This window comes from Enoplosus armatus, chromosome 3 (genome assembly GCF_043641665.1).
Source record: "Enoplosus armatus isolate fEnoArm2 chromosome 3, fEnoArm2.hap1, whole genome shotgun sequence".
Classification (NCBI taxonomy): Eukaryota; Metazoa; Chordata; class Actinopteri; order Centrarchiformes; family Enoplosidae; genus Enoplosus; species Enoplosus armatus.
In genome coordinates this window covers 11,741,854-11,756,957 of record NC_092182.1, presented here as the reverse complement: position 1 = coordinate 11,756,957, position 15,104 = coordinate 11,741,854, and the positions used below count along the sequence as shown (strand labels likewise).

The 15,104-nt window shown below is 40.0% G+C and overlaps 1 protein-coding gene across 2 annotated transcripts; it reads right to left on the bottom strand.

Moving 5' to 3' along the window:
• Window positions 1-702: 702 nt before the first annotated feature.
• On the bottom strand, window positions 703-13,271 carry LOC139283235 (SPRY domain-containing protein 3-like). Of its 2 annotated transcripts, none has more exons than XM_070903217.1 (10): window positions 13,144-13,271; window positions 12,906-12,981; window positions 8,904-9,028; window positions 7,838-7,970; window positions 7,511-7,699; window positions 4,327-4,476; window positions 2,119-2,176; window positions 1,406-1,525; window positions 1,208-1,329; window positions 703-1,119 (listed from the first exon to the last, which is right to left on the bottom strand). In XM_070903217.1, the coding sequence occupies exons 1-10, from the start codon at window positions 13,269-13,271 to the stop codon at window positions 985-987; spliced, it is 1,236 nt and encodes a 411-aa protein (XP_070759318.1). In that variant the 3' UTR covers window positions 703-984. The 2 variants fall into 2 exon arrangements, with proteins under 2 accessions (XP_070759318.1, XP_070759319.1); XM_070903218.1 differs by having other exon boundaries at window positions 1,412-1,525.
• Window positions 13,272-15,104: the final 1,833 nt, after the last annotated feature.

The following is a 15,104-nucleotide window of genomic DNA, read 5'->3' as shown; positions in this document are numbered from 1 at the left end:
TCTTATAGACACAAATGTTTATGCCAAAGATGTCGGTGTGATTATGACCTGCACATGTATTTAATGACATGTACATCGTCAACTAGTAGGTAAAAATCACATTTGATTAAAAAAGGACAACAGATAGTCATGATATAAACACCAACCTTGATTTGGAATTTTTGCTTTTAAAGCTGCTTCCTCCAGTAAAAACAACTGAGGGTCATAATGATGGTTTGGATTTCCTTTCAACAAATTGTTATTACATTTAATTATCCCATAAATTCCTACTGCGTGTGGTTTGCACGGTTGCCACAAAGTATGCCGTAATGACTCCATGTCAGAACAACAACCCACGCTCGTACAGAACCACAGACATAAAGCAGCTAGTTTTACTTTGCTTCAGCGTAAACTCGTTCATTCAGTGCTTTCAGGACTTCAGGACTTTCCGAGCATTATTTTTCAGACTATCACTCTCACTCTCACCACTGAGTGTCAGTAACACACCACCAGTAAGGAGAAGTACAGCAGACCTCCGGTAACGAGAACAGTATGGCTGCAGGCTGTGAGGGTGGCGCTACATATCTGCTGACATTTATCATTGCTGATACGAGGGTCCATGTGTTAGCTCTGATTTTTACATTCATTATTCTGGTGGGGCCCTTGTTTATTAACTTTACTTTGTGTGATGAAATTGTCAAAAAAAATAGTTTTACCCCCACAAACCACTGGCTTAACAATTTTCTGTAAAAAACATTTCATTTTGAAGCACTTCTGTGAGGCACACATGTAATATTAACATGCATTATTTTGATCATTGTTTTTAAAAACATTAAGATCATTCTTACAGCATGAGGGAGCCACAGTCACCCTCTACACTGGAGTGACTTTTCAAGTAACATCTTGGAGCCCGTTGATGTGGAGGTATTATTTATTGTCCGATCTCCAAGATGTACTGGAGCTCAATCCTTCGTCCTCGCTCTGATTTCATTTCCTCCACTCTGCTCAGCCGCTGAGGGGGTGCAGGTCCACTCTGACCTTCTCCCCCGTGCTCATCATGCCGATCGTGGGGTACAAGCCTCCTTCAGGTAAGGCCACTTCCCTCCGGCCCACCACCTTCCCATTTCTGGTGAAGAACACCTGCTCAAACACACAGCAAATGGGAATATTTGCACTGAAGGATTAAGAGTCTCTAGTTTTATATTCTTAGATTTTGACAGCATCTCACCATGACCTTCCTCCCCTCTAAATCTTCTCCCTCATCCTCCTCATCTTCATTGCTTGCATACAAGTCATTCTGAACCTCACTGGGCTTGGGGAGCACATCGAAGTCCCAGTCATCAACATCATCTGTAAGAAAGAAAGACACTTAGAGATTGTACATGAGGAGTAACAGTGTTTTGGATACAATACAAAAGATGTTCACCTCCACCATCGAGGCTGTAGTCGCGTGGAAACATGATCCCACAGCCCATAATGTCCCCTTCAAAGCAGCGTGGTCCAAACGGGTCCCCGACTCCACTGCCCTGGAACAACTTTCCATCATCTGCAAAAGAACAACAGCTTTACATCACATAGAGAGAGAAGGTGATACAATCATACACAAGACAACATCTGCCAACATTTATATCAATCTTTTTGTTTGGTTGAGGAGTGTGAAGTCACATCCACCCATTCATTTGCTGAACCACTGATCCCGCTCAGCCAACACACACTGTACAGACAGACAAACTAGTTCCCACTCACTCCTACAGGCAATTTAGAGTTTCCAGTTCACTTGACCTGTGTAATTTGGACTGTGGGAGGAAACCAGAGCAACCAGAGGAAACCCACGCAGACACAGAGGAAGAACACGCATTAAATATTAAGTTGGAACAATAAAACTCCTAAGTTTAGTGGAAACTGTTTTCAGCAAGGCACTGTTCTGGCTGTTTTTAAAGTGACAAGGAAATCAATAATAACCTTTTAAATATTTCATTAATATTGGCGTGGCTATCAATAATAATCTGTACTTTCTACCATTGCCAGAATCATGAGTGACAGTCTGGTGGCATTAACAGTGTGATTGTTGGTGACACAATAAATGTGTACAATACAAAATATCAAACAGTCAGTGATACTTTAATATGGGTTTCTCACCTGCATGATAGGCTATGGAGCCTCTGCTCCAACCTGGATGTCTGTTTTTGGGATAGTCCTGTGAGACAAAAGAGAAAGTGACATCTTATGATTCATTAACACATCAACCAGCCTGAACAATGTCATCGCTGCATCACAAAGTCAAATCCAAACTGATAGCTGATCTCAGACAGGTGCAGAAAATACATAAAAGCTCTACAGTGAGATGACACCAAACTAGGTGGTGAGAGTTTCCATTTATTTAAAAAAACAAAACAAATATATTTTGATGCGGATATCAATGTCTTAAGAAGTTTCCCCTAATTAAATTTAGGGTTGCACATCATGTCATCATCTATGGGTTATATTATTAATCACTAAATTATCACAGTTAATCAAGATTTAAGGTGATTTGTAACGGGAATCTGGCCAGGTATCCATTATCATCTGGTATTTGCTTCTTCAAATAGAGCTACACACAGTTTGTATCTAGCTTTGGGCTTCCTTATGTGTCACATCTATGACCTATAACAGTAAATTGTCTTTCACCAAGCAATGTGACACTGATCACTAAATTGCTAAAAAAAACAAGGTCAACAAAGCTGAACAAAGATAGGTAAAATAAACATAGAACTACTATCATGTACATACTATACAAGGTAAAAAACCAGTGAAGTGTTTGGTCTTATTCTAGGAGGTCTAAGTAACCATATAAGCCGCTGTAAGCAGAGCACTGATGTGATGATGGCCACAGCAGATGAGAAAACTAGGTGTTGGAAGGAGAAAGCAAGAGAAGATAAGACTGAAGGAATACCAGAGAATTAAAGAGATAAGGTGTCTATGCGTAGAAGACAGACTGGTGCGTAGAAAACAGAGATAATAAGACTGTTCCCCTGAAGGAACAAAAGAGAAAAGGAATGCACCATAAACAATGACTCCTTTATCCAATATAAGCAACCATTGAGCAACTAGTAACTGGTAAGCATGTGTTACCCTGAGACAGAGAGAGAGACACCTTTGTTTTGATTGTTGTAGCGAGAGTTAATGCTTCCCATCAGCAGACTGCTGCGCGTCACAGGAGATGACGGGGGATGGAGCGAAACCTCAGGAATGACCGTTTGATGGATTTATAATGCTCCACCAAAACCGCAGACACATCCAGAAAAACAATTCCTGGGCAACAATCAGCAAAATGATAGAGCTCTATTCTCCACGCCGCCTGACCCGGGGGCGCAACATGCCCACACACAGTAACTAACGGCAGGGGAGTCAAGGGGGAGGGTGGAGGTGTGGGGGCTTAATGTCAAGGGCGAGTGCTACAGTGATCCACCACCTCCCAGGCTGCGAGCACCATCACAGCTGGCAAAACAGCCGTGTGATTAGCAAGAATGATGCTCAATCAATTAGCGTCCAATAACTGAGAACTACGAGTCCCGGCGGAGAGCAGCAATATCTGAGCCACACTTCATTTCATATCTGTCACTTAAATGACACGATGACTGCATCCTAAGGAATTACTACACTGTTAAATTCCAATTAAACAGAATGTGCACATGAGTTCATGATGATTTCATGCGAGGCCAAAGGCAGCCGAATGTGCGTCTGTGGTGTAAACATTCAACAAGTCTCCTCTCACTCCCCACTTATTTCCAAAATATGGATTATGACTTGTTGTCAACATTTCTGATTAAAACCACCTAATTGAGCCAAATCAATTAGGATATCAACCTTAAATTGTTTTGCCTGAGGAACTCCTGCATACTTGTAATTATTTTCTATTTACTCCTTCTTGTCTAGAGTGACTGACTGCATCGAAAGAGGATGTTAAATAAAGCAGAAACAGAAAGAAACTGAGACAAACAATCAGAAGTTCTCATCTTATCTCATCTAACTTCTCACATACTTGACTTCAGCATTCTGGTTAATATGGTAGATTAGCATGTAAATGGAACAACCTGCTTTCTATGGAAAACCAGATGTGGGGGTGAAATGAGACAATATTTATTCTGTTGTTAGCTTTTCCTCTTTCGGTCATCCATCACTCAGACTGGAAACAGTGAGAGCAGTGGTGCGTATGAGGGAGAGCGATGACGAGGTGTGAGAGGGGAGGGGGGAGAAGTTTTCTTTACAGACAGATAACCACAGAGTGTGTACTGTAAGTAACACGGAGTGTCAATGATAATGACATGTGTTCATTATGTTGATAACTAAAAACGAGGAGGCTCTCACCCTGCGTGCCAGCCCCAGGGCGATGTAACACTTCTCTCCAGCATCTGTGATCTCCAGCTCATAGTAGTGGAAGCGTGTGTTGAGAGGCCGTCGGGCCTGAGCCAAGCCCACGTCCACGATGCTCTTCCCTTTACCCACGTACTCCAGCAGCTGTGGAAATAATGTATAGGTTACACATACAAGTTACGACCAAACACAGAAACTGGATTCATGTCTCTAAACCTTTGTTAGTATCTTAGCATGATGACTATGTGCCTTTTAGCTCTAATCAACTAACAAAAAAACGTATAAACCCACCATACGCTACCTGCCCAACAGCAAACAGCAGAAAAAGTTAGCGACTAGTTAGCTGGTGAACACAGAGGAGCATCTAACGGTAAAGAGACAGATATTTCTTGCAGGATGTTGATCAGAGCTAAAAGAAGAGTGAATTTTGGATTTACATTAGTGGTGTGGCCAAAAACACGACTCTAAATTAATGGTATTGTTGCTACATGGCTGCTGGATGTGTAAACAGGCAATTGCTTGCTAAAGATGTTGCCACTGCCTTCGCATTTGCTACGTATTTGCCACAACTTGCCACAGTGGTGATAATATATCAGTTTTGTGCATTAAGTTGCCTATCTGTCGCATATAGAGAGCCGAAGTCCTGCCGCTACTTCTGTTCCACTAATCTCCATAATGCATGATGCACTACTTTCATTGTTTTTTCTGAGACAGCTCAAACAGTGTGTTGGTGTCAACGCTGCATAAAAAAGACTTGCTGTATTTGCTATTTCAATACGAATGCATTAAAACCAATGCTTTTAGACCTAAAACTCATAATCTTTTGTATCTGTAATTACTTAAATTAATAAAATGTAAACACTACCTAGCTTTAATCAAGCAGGTTGTTAAACCTACTGTATGTTTAGGCATGTCAACAACACTGGAGGAAGAGTTTATTCAAATTATTTTAATGACTCATAAACTCCCCAGACTGTACAATGCGTTTCACTGCTAGCGACAGCATGTCTGTTTTTGCACTGGCATGGCTGCGGCTCCCTTCTCCGGTCGGAGGAGACAAGAGTTGAATAAGATGAGAGGAAATGTTTTATTCACACATTATCCTATTAGGGATGTTGGATGATGAGATGAAAAAAAGTAGGTCGCAACAAAGTGCAATTCTTTCTTTCCCGGAAAAATAGGGCAGGATTTAGATTCGTCATCTCTGCCTCGTACTGTTTGGGGACTAAAAGCAAAGCTACAGCAACAGAGATAACATAACTGTTCTGGAAAACACCACCACCAAAGCTGATTCCATTTACAGAGAGACTCTCCCAAATGTCATCAGAGCAGTAGATGTACACATAGGACCACAATACAACCGTCTGAAGATGACAACATGAGCGAAAGCAAAAGACTATCACACTCAAAGAGTGTCTAGGCCCAACATCTCATTACTAACATGGTTGCCAGTTTGCCCAGTAAAGTTCTCACTTCCTTCATTAACAAACAGCAGGTTGCACCAATAACAACATGATGCTGGTTTACTGGCTTAAATCGTATTTAAAGAATTCTCATTCATCAGCATTTCCAGACTGATTTCTTTTTTGTCAGTACGTAAGCACAACCTCAAGAGGTAGACAATCGCTCCAGTGTTGTAACTGTGACTTACCTCATTTGGATGATAGTAAATCACTCATTAATCTCTAAACAGCTGTGCCAGTTTCAGTTTATTTGTAGACAATATTGGATTTCGTGTGTCTTCTTAATAAGTATGTGTTTAACACACCTGCATGTCAACATTTTAAACCTGTGTCCAATAAATGCCTGACCCAACACGCAATCACAAGCGTCAGCAAAATGAAACAGAATAACACTTGAAGTTATTGTTTGGACAAATTGAGGGAAACTGAGGCTCAAATAGATAAAAAAAAAAAAAGAAACCAGGATGCATAATAATAGGAAGTCACAACACAGAAATCCAAAAATCAATATCACAAAACTTCAATATCAAAGCCTCATGAAATCCCACAGAAAAGCACCACTGTTGCTTTGTTACTGACATGTTTTTGTTTTTTTTCATTTTGTGTTAAGACGTGCACATGTGTGACTGATGAGTTGCAGGGAGATCAGACTGTTTGTGGGGCCTGTATTCATACAGGACAGGACCACATTTGTAGAAATGATGTTTAATTAAATGTGTGGGTGGCATACAGGTTACTTGCTCTTGCCTAAAGGCTATTCAGCTGCGATCCCCTCCCATCCCCTTTCAATCCAGGTTTTGTGAGCACTAAAGCCTGAGTCAGACACAAACACTGCATCCCTGCCGTCACAGGGAGGGGTGAAGACCCAACCAGAGAGAGAGATAGAGGAGGTCAATGGGCACTTAAGAGAAAATACTGTTTATATTGGTTATCTAATATTTACATCTGAATTTCTGTATTAATTCTCTGAGATTTGGTTTAGGACTTGCAATCTAAAAGTTTGCACTTTGCCTTGTTGATCTTCAATATGGATTTTTCAGATTTTAGATTTGATACAGATCCACTAAACCCACATAGGATCACTGATAGTATGTTTGGGGGCAGATTATTTGACTTTTTGATGAAGTCCTGTTGCATTTAATCACTTCTATATTTTTCAATAAAGCGAACTGAGAGGATGGGGGCAGACTTGGTAAGTGTCTTTATGTGTCAGAATATACACGGCTAGGGTTTGGGATAGGATTTGTGTTCTTCACAAACTAATTTCTTTTCTTTTTTTTTTACATATGCAGTAGTACTCCTTTAAGAGTTTGGGATATTTAAAGTATATAAATACTTATTTTTTATAGTCTGACAAGGACTTTTGGAACTAATGGGGAAAAACTGAAAGTATACAAGTGATGGAGTGACAAACAAGTGATGTATCACCTTTGAAATGTAGAAATGTGGTTCAGGAGCCAAGTTTCAGACATCAGTTTAAAGTTTAAAGCTTAAAGCTTTCTGATGTATTTGAGAACAATAATCTGGTGCACGCTGATTCTCCCTCTGCTTCATCCTCCCTCTGATACCAGCCAACCATTACACAGCATGAACCTTTATGAAGGAGACAACCTGTAACATTTTTATGTTACGGTTAATGTCCCTGACTGGCAGACCTGCTAGAATTGGTAAAAAAAAAAAAAGGAAATTGTCTACCTCTCTGCAACAGGACTTACCGTGCCGGTCACCTTGACGTCATGGAGACGGCCCCAGTCCTCTTCATGACTATCCACTATCATCTGTCCATCATCCTCCTCCATTCCCCATTCAGCGTTCAGGTCCAGCAGCACTTCTTCCCCCAGAGAGTGCATTCCCACGGCGGGGTAGAGAGCATCAGGAGAGGCTGGGATTTCCACTCTGCCGACCTGTGGAAGTCACACATTCAGATACAGTATTTTTAGGGAAACGTAGCTGGGAACTAGGAATAAATTCACTTGTAAAATTGAAATGGTGGAATAAATTCTGTTTACGGTAAAGTAATATGATGGTAATGGGACACTTACTTCCTTGCCATTTTTGGTAAAAAACACTGTTAACTGTCCATCATCACAGTCCAGAGATATTCCACAGCCGATTCTGTCACCTCTGCAGCATTTTGGACCAAACTGCTGTCCGACAGTGTTGCCATTATACAGCCTGTGGAAAGACAAGTAAAAGAGGTTGATGAGCCTTAATGATTAGCCATTTTCATGTTCTGCAGATGTTCACAGAGAAACATCAGAAAACACTCTATCTAAAAACACTTGACACTGCTATATACAATACCATACTTTACTTTCCCCTGGATTTTTATATTACTGAAATTTTCGAAAATAATGGGCATCCCTGCTGAACTGAAATATCTTCCAGCCCTTTGCTGCATGTCGTTCCCGACCTCTCTCCCTCCCATCACTTCCTGCCTCTCTACTCTCTCTCTACTCTCTCTCTCTACTGTCAAAGCTCTAATGAAGGCATCCATAAAAAAAAAAATCTCACTTCCTTGTGATGGAGCCAGCAGTGCTTGCGTGCTGTTGGTCTGACCTTTTTAGGGGAAGTGTTACAGTGTTGTATTGAATTCACATCAACTGACAGCATGTTATTCTAAACACCAGGACGGAAACATTCACAAGGTAGATATCCAAACTTGTACTATAAATCCTGGTGTTTGTTGTATCATTACAGCTACTCCAAAAAGGGCCAGTCCCACATAAATGTGTTTGCTAAAAACAGTTTCTGAGAACCAAACATAAATATGCAAGAGTGCTCAGTCAGGACTTTCCCAAATTCATCTCAAGTCAGACATTGAAAGCGCATGAAGAAGGGATCTCTTACTGGCCAATATGCACAGGAGGAATTGTTACAGCAAGCAAAATCTGTTTCAATGTTCATAGCGGTACCTGGCCATTGTTTTAAGACAGACTGGGGAAAATTGTGAATCCTTCAAGTACAAGTGAGTTTGTGCGAAACCTACATGAGATGTATAACATTACTTTATGTCAGTACTTTATTCTGCTGCATCTCCATGTCATGTATCATTGAGAACATGTTCAGTGTACAGTATATGTAAAGAAAATCATCATTGTCACATACTTGCCATCATCAGCATGAAAAGCCACAGAGTGTGGGAGCCAGCCCGGCTGATGGTCCAGCTTGTACAACTGAGGCACCAAACCAACAGCAATCATTCCCCTCACTCCTGTATCGATGATGGTCACCTACAAAGACACAGCTTGAATTATCACAGAGACACAAGAGAAAAAAAAAACTGATTATCTTTGGGATGTTATAAAAAATAATCTCACCATCTAATTTTAAACAGAAGGGTGTCATTATCTTCTACAAACAAGCTGTGAGCATCAAAACATAGCTAGTAGCTTTACATATTAATGTTTCTTCTAAATAATGTAAGGAGTCATTTTGTTCTTCCTCTGACACTTTTCTTTGGACGCCAACCTTGAATTTAAAAGATGCAACGAACATTCACAGCAACGAGTCATGAACTACTCATTACACATCATGTGTGGGAGGCTTTTATATTGCGAGACAGTATAAGCAGAACAGGCTGTGCTGAGACAGAGGAAGAGGAAGAGGAGGAGTATGAGAGGGGTGCAGTGAGGGTGAGGGACACAGATATACTGTATGTCTTTTTAATCAGAATTTCTTTGATTTACTTTTGGTGGATGCTATCAAACGAGGGTGATTCAGCCACTGAGATAAGTTAAATACAGTCCAAGCGTGCTGTGTTCACAAAGAAACAGGTTTTATCCAAGCAAAGTAATCATGTTTATATCGCCAACACAACTTTATATTTCATTTTATAAAGAGTCTACAGCCACGCTAGCTGCCCTGTGAAGCTGTACTTAGGCACAGCGATGCTTTGGGATAAATGCTAACGTTAGCACGGCAACATGTTCACAATGACAACGCTACCATGCTGACGATTAGCAGGTATAATGTTTGTTGGCCATCTTAGTTTAGCGAGTTAGCATGCTAATATTTGCTAATTAGCACTACACACAAAGTACAGCTCAGGCTCATGGGAATCTCATTAGTTTTTCAGGTATTTGGTCATAAACTAAATTATTGGATAAATAAATGTTTGATGTTGCTGCTGCTAGCCAGTCAGGGGATCATTCATTCTCTACAGACGAAGATGAATGTCTGTACAAAATGTCCACAATCCAAATACAGTTGTTGAGAGATTTCAGTCAAAGTGGTGGACCACAGTCTTCCTCCCAGTTAAGAGTTGTACAGATTGTATGCTCTGCTCCTTCAGGCTCCACCCCAGATTTTAACATGCCATTACATTTTGCATTTGGGTTGGCACTGCTGCACTTTTCACTTCATGACATTTCCAATCCAACCTGAAACAACTGCATGTTGGTTCAAAGGGAAAACCCTTAAGTAAAGAGCTGGCCTTCACCATTGTTATCATAACTGAATGCTGACCATATGACATCATCCCTAGGGAGCCCTACATAGACGCACTGCAATCGGAGCACTGCTGGCAAATCCAGGGCAGGGAGAAGAGGAAACTTTTAAAGTTCTTTCCCATGACCTCAACACACAGGTCTCCTGAGAGTGAAATGTAACACATCCCTTTTTTCTGTCAGTGTAAAACATGCAGATGAACCCTAAAAACTACAATCAGTATCCACTTTGCTATCAGTTAATAGCTCATATGCCCGTTTACGCAGATCGCTCCCTCCCTCCTCCTACGTGACTCCCACAAAGTGAGTCACCATAATGAAGCACACGTAAGTATAAAGGTTGAGAGGGTTAGTTACTGTTTCACTACACGTCAGACCGGGGGCAGGATGTGTGCTGTTAGGCATGTTTGAACATGGTTTATTCTGAGAAACAGTCACTGTCTTTGGGATGTTTGTGCACTACAGCGTTTAGATGATGGAGAACAGCGAAATAAACAAACCAGCACATGATTTGTAATGAGCTACAACTTATTTGGCTCTGCGCAACAAATTTGTCAAGGCTGAGATTAATAAGGCCCTGCATCAGTACACCGACTCAAAAGCACCACTGACCCTTCTTCTTACAGGCTGAAGAGAGTGTTACTGGCAGCTAGTTGAGCCTGTTTACAAATAAAGAGTCGTGATCTGACTCAGCTGGTGTCACCAGCACAGTATTGTACATTTTAGCAACTTTTAGTATAATATCATGTAAGCAAGTGCATATTCAAGACTCCATTTGTGTACCTCAAAGAGCTAACATTATCTGAATTAGCTACCTAGCTACAGCTGATAAAATCTGCCCCTAACAGCTGTAATTTCAGCTCAAGTCTGCTTTGGTCTAACTCCTTGTTTTAAAATGTACTGTATTAAATCTGCCTTCGTTATCATTATAAACAGCACGTGTTTCATGCTAGGATGGAGGTCTTGACGGGCATAGCAACAGTAACTAAGGGGGGCAGGGCTTATAACACATTTTGTATGAAGTTAATGAATGTTAATAAACTAGTAAACAATATTAAAAACTGCAGGAAACGTGTGTATGTAATCCTGCCGACTACATTTACTGAGTTTCTAGAAGACTAAAGCTCTTCCTACTTGGTTTCTCCTCTGATCCAACACTAAATCACCGTCTCTTCTCAATCACAGAGGCTTTACAATAAAAATGATGCAATCAAAAGACATACATCTTCTTCACCCTAGTTGAACTCGCTAAGTTGATTGAACAGTGTGTAAACATCAAAGTTGTTCAAGAAAATGTGCAAACTGGCAAACCTGCTCATCAAAAAATGATAGTTACTATTTTTTGTGCTGCGACTGACACTGACACTGCTTCTGACTTTGGTGTAAATGATTTTGGCATGTATGACTTAAAGAATCAGCTTTTCCTTCTGCAATTACTGGACGCCCAGTCCCAGCATACAATGTAAAAAAGAGCTGCCAAGTAATTCAACAAATCTATTTTCAAGCTGAAAGATCTTTGTGTGTTCCCAGGAAGTGTCATGATTTCTCTCTCATTGTGGCTCAACAACATGATGGCCCACAGAACAAGAGCTGTGTCCTAAATCCATAATAAACACAAAAGGTATAAGATATATAACTGTAAATACAAAATGCCATCATCACAATCTTCACAGTACACTTTTTTGACAGTTAGTGTACAAGAAATGAAGGTATTTTACAACTTTGTACTCAGTGGAAATGACACAAGATTGTGGATCACTGCTGATGGTTTCAAATGAACCGCAGAATATTTTTTACCAAATACTAATACTTTATTTTATGTTTTCTGAAATCTATCTGAGCTGAAATCTCAGTTACGAGAAAACAAATGTCAAAAATTGTTTTAGTTATTTCCAGCTGTGAGGAGCTCCTCCATTTCTGTTGTGCACTGCATTGTGGGACAAAAAGTGTCGATCAATACCTCAAATTGATTTGTATGCATACTAGCGTCCTTGATTATATTAAATGGTGTATAAAATTAGTATGCATTGTTGAAATGGGGACACAGCTCTTTTCATAGTACTTCACTGTAGAAACACCCAAGTACATACAGGTATTTACATAAAGTATGTACTTTATGTACAGTTTAACCCCTCTTGATTCATTCCTTTTCACTTTCATTGGGAATAAAGTGACTTATGTTAAAAACAATTATGTGCAATTGGGCTGTTTTATCACGCCACATTGTTATTAGATTGAATCTTACATTAGATACAGGTCATAATTAAGAGAATTGAGAGCCATCAAAAATGCACTGAACTGTCAAAATTAGACAGCTGTGCAGTCAACAGAGTACAGAACATAACTGGTGGGAATGGCAGAAAACATGTTGGACTTAGGCTGATAATTACATTGGCAGTTAATCAACAATGAAGCTGCTCCCACTTGTAGTGCATAGCTCAGGTTAGAGTTCAGTTTGGGTTCATTGCTGAATATCATGCTGGGACTCGTAAGGACACAAAGTACAGAATGATTGTTAATAGTCAGAAATCAGGCTCATTTACATGTAGATTGATATCAAATCATCAAATAACAAGTGTGGCTGTAACATTTCCCTTAAAAAAAAAATGTCACTCCTGTGTCGTATTAATCGTAATGGACTGAAAAGAAATGCAACTCTTACTTCATAATAGCGATTTCTTCTTGACAACGGCCTGGCCGCCACAAAACAGCCAACTTCATCTGAATTCCCATGATACCTAGAAAGAGATCCAAAAAGAGAAACAAAACACTACTATAATCATCACTTCTGCCAAAAAGCAAGCAAAGCAGAGGCTGTAACGTAAAATGAGGGACTAAACCACACAATAAATGTGTCTTCATTTCAAACTCTCACAGTGGCACTGCTGCATCGCTGTTACCTGAGTATGTCTCCGTCTCTCAGCATCCTTTTAAGTCGCTCCCGGTATCGCACCGCTCGCACTTCACGAATTTCTCGAATACGCCTCCTCCAGTTCAGAAAGCGATAATGAAGGTTTATGTCGTCCATGTCTGAAAATCATTACAATCTAGGACACAGGGAAACAAATCAAAAAGTTTTATTAAATGTGAATGTTATCAGAAAAAACAGGCCAACTAACATTAGATAGTTATCTTTTTTTAAATCTAAAGACAAAATGCTGTTTTTTAAAATCTATATAATTTGTGCCTGATGAGTTTGTTCAGTCAATCATTGCAGCCATACAAGCTGCTGGAAAAAAGAGGATACCTTCAAAAATAAAATGCAGTAACAGCACAGGTCCTCCTTAAAAACACAGCAAACATCTTTGACCACAACATGATTACCACTGTTGCCTGACAACAAGAAGGGCCTGGGTTTGAACCTCAGGCCAAACCCTTCCCGTGAGGAGTTTGTGTTTTTCCATTTACGTTTAATCCCACATTCCAGAGACAAGCAAAGGCCTGGACAGTGACTGTACACTGGCAGAAGGCGTTTCGTGTTAGTCCTGTGATGGTCAGGTGTGTCCCTCGGGTGCCTTCCACCCAATGTGAACTGCGACTGATTCAAGTACAGACTGGCTCTTCTGTTAATGCCCGTGTGTAAGAGACACTCAGTGTTGTGTTTCTGGTCTTTCTCCTCCTGAAATACTATAATATTATGTAACTATATTTATAAATTACTTAAATGATTAATTTATTATCAAAATATGTGAAGATTATTTTTCTGTCAATCAGCTAATCGAGAAATCGTTTTAGCTCAAGACTAGTGCTCTAAATGTAGTTGATTATGCTTTTTCATGTGTCAGGTTATGTAATCAAAGCCAGGGTGACTCAGGTGAAGGCAGCTTTTTAAACAGTTAGGTTTTGTTTTTCCATTCAAATTCATAACTGAAAACAAAAGTATTTTTATTATGTGTTTTTTTGTGTTAGCTGGCTCAGCGGGGGATCATTACATTACAGTATTACAAAGACTAGCATAGGGGGGAAATGGTTTCGTTATAGAAAGCCTGAAAATGTTGTCTGTTCCTCTTGAAACATGAGTGAAAGGAAAGTATGGGATAATGTTTCCAAAGTGATAATGAAACCGTTACTAGCCCAAATACGACTGAATGAAATAGTTGAGGATCTAACTGGTAATTAGTCTTGATAGAGTAAACAAATATACGAGCTATCACCTCATTTTATTATTTGTTACGTGTTAACTTCTCCGATTTACCTATTTACGAGCCTCCCCTAAACGCAGCATCGCATTTCCCAAACTACAGGCAGGACTCGGTTGGCCGGCTAGCTGCTTTCAGCGTTACAACATTATCGCGCGGTATGGCTTAATACTGTACTGTAAACATGACTATACCTCTGGTTATCCACAAACTATTCAAAGCCTATTTGTCTCATGTCGGTTCCTTACTGTTTTAAAACTTGTAACGCGTCGTCCTTCAGTTTTTCTTCCAATTTTAAGGAGGTGAAGTCTGTCACTTTATGTCCAACCTGCGCCGTCGGAAGTCCCGCCCCCTCAACCAATCACATCACAGGACAAATACAGTGTGTAGTCTTTAACCTGTGCAGTGCCGTGTGTGTGTGTGTGTGTGTGTGTGTTGTTTAGGTTTTTTTCTTTGGTTTTACAGTTGGTATTTTACATATGCCTTTTACATATATTTACATGAGGAGTACACATATATATCGATAAAATCGGGAAAAAAGTAAACATTGTAAGACAAGAAGTATTGTCACCTCAATGTTTTGTCAAAGACAGTTTTTTATTTTGAAGTTTAACTGTCAGGGAGAAGCTTCTTATACTTCCTATACTTTTTGTCAATATTCTAAAAGCAGTACAGTAATATTCAATGAAGTATTGTTGTACTTCAAGAAGTTTGCTTTGATC

Bases quoted from the DNA above. Each gene is read 5' to 3' on its own strand.
- LOC139283235 (XM_070903217.1), bottom strand. From the start codon at position 13,271: ATGGACGACATAAACCTTCATTATCGCTTTCTGAACTGGAGGAGGCGT. The intron at 2,177-4,326 runs GTGAGAGCCTCC...TTTGTCTCACAG, and splicing joins CCCTGGGGCTGGCACGCAGG to GACTATCCCAAAAACAGACA. The intron at 1,526-2,118 runs GTGAGAAACCCA...GTTCTTTTGCAG, and splicing joins CTCCATAGCCTATCATGCAG to ATGATGGAAAGTTGTTCCAG.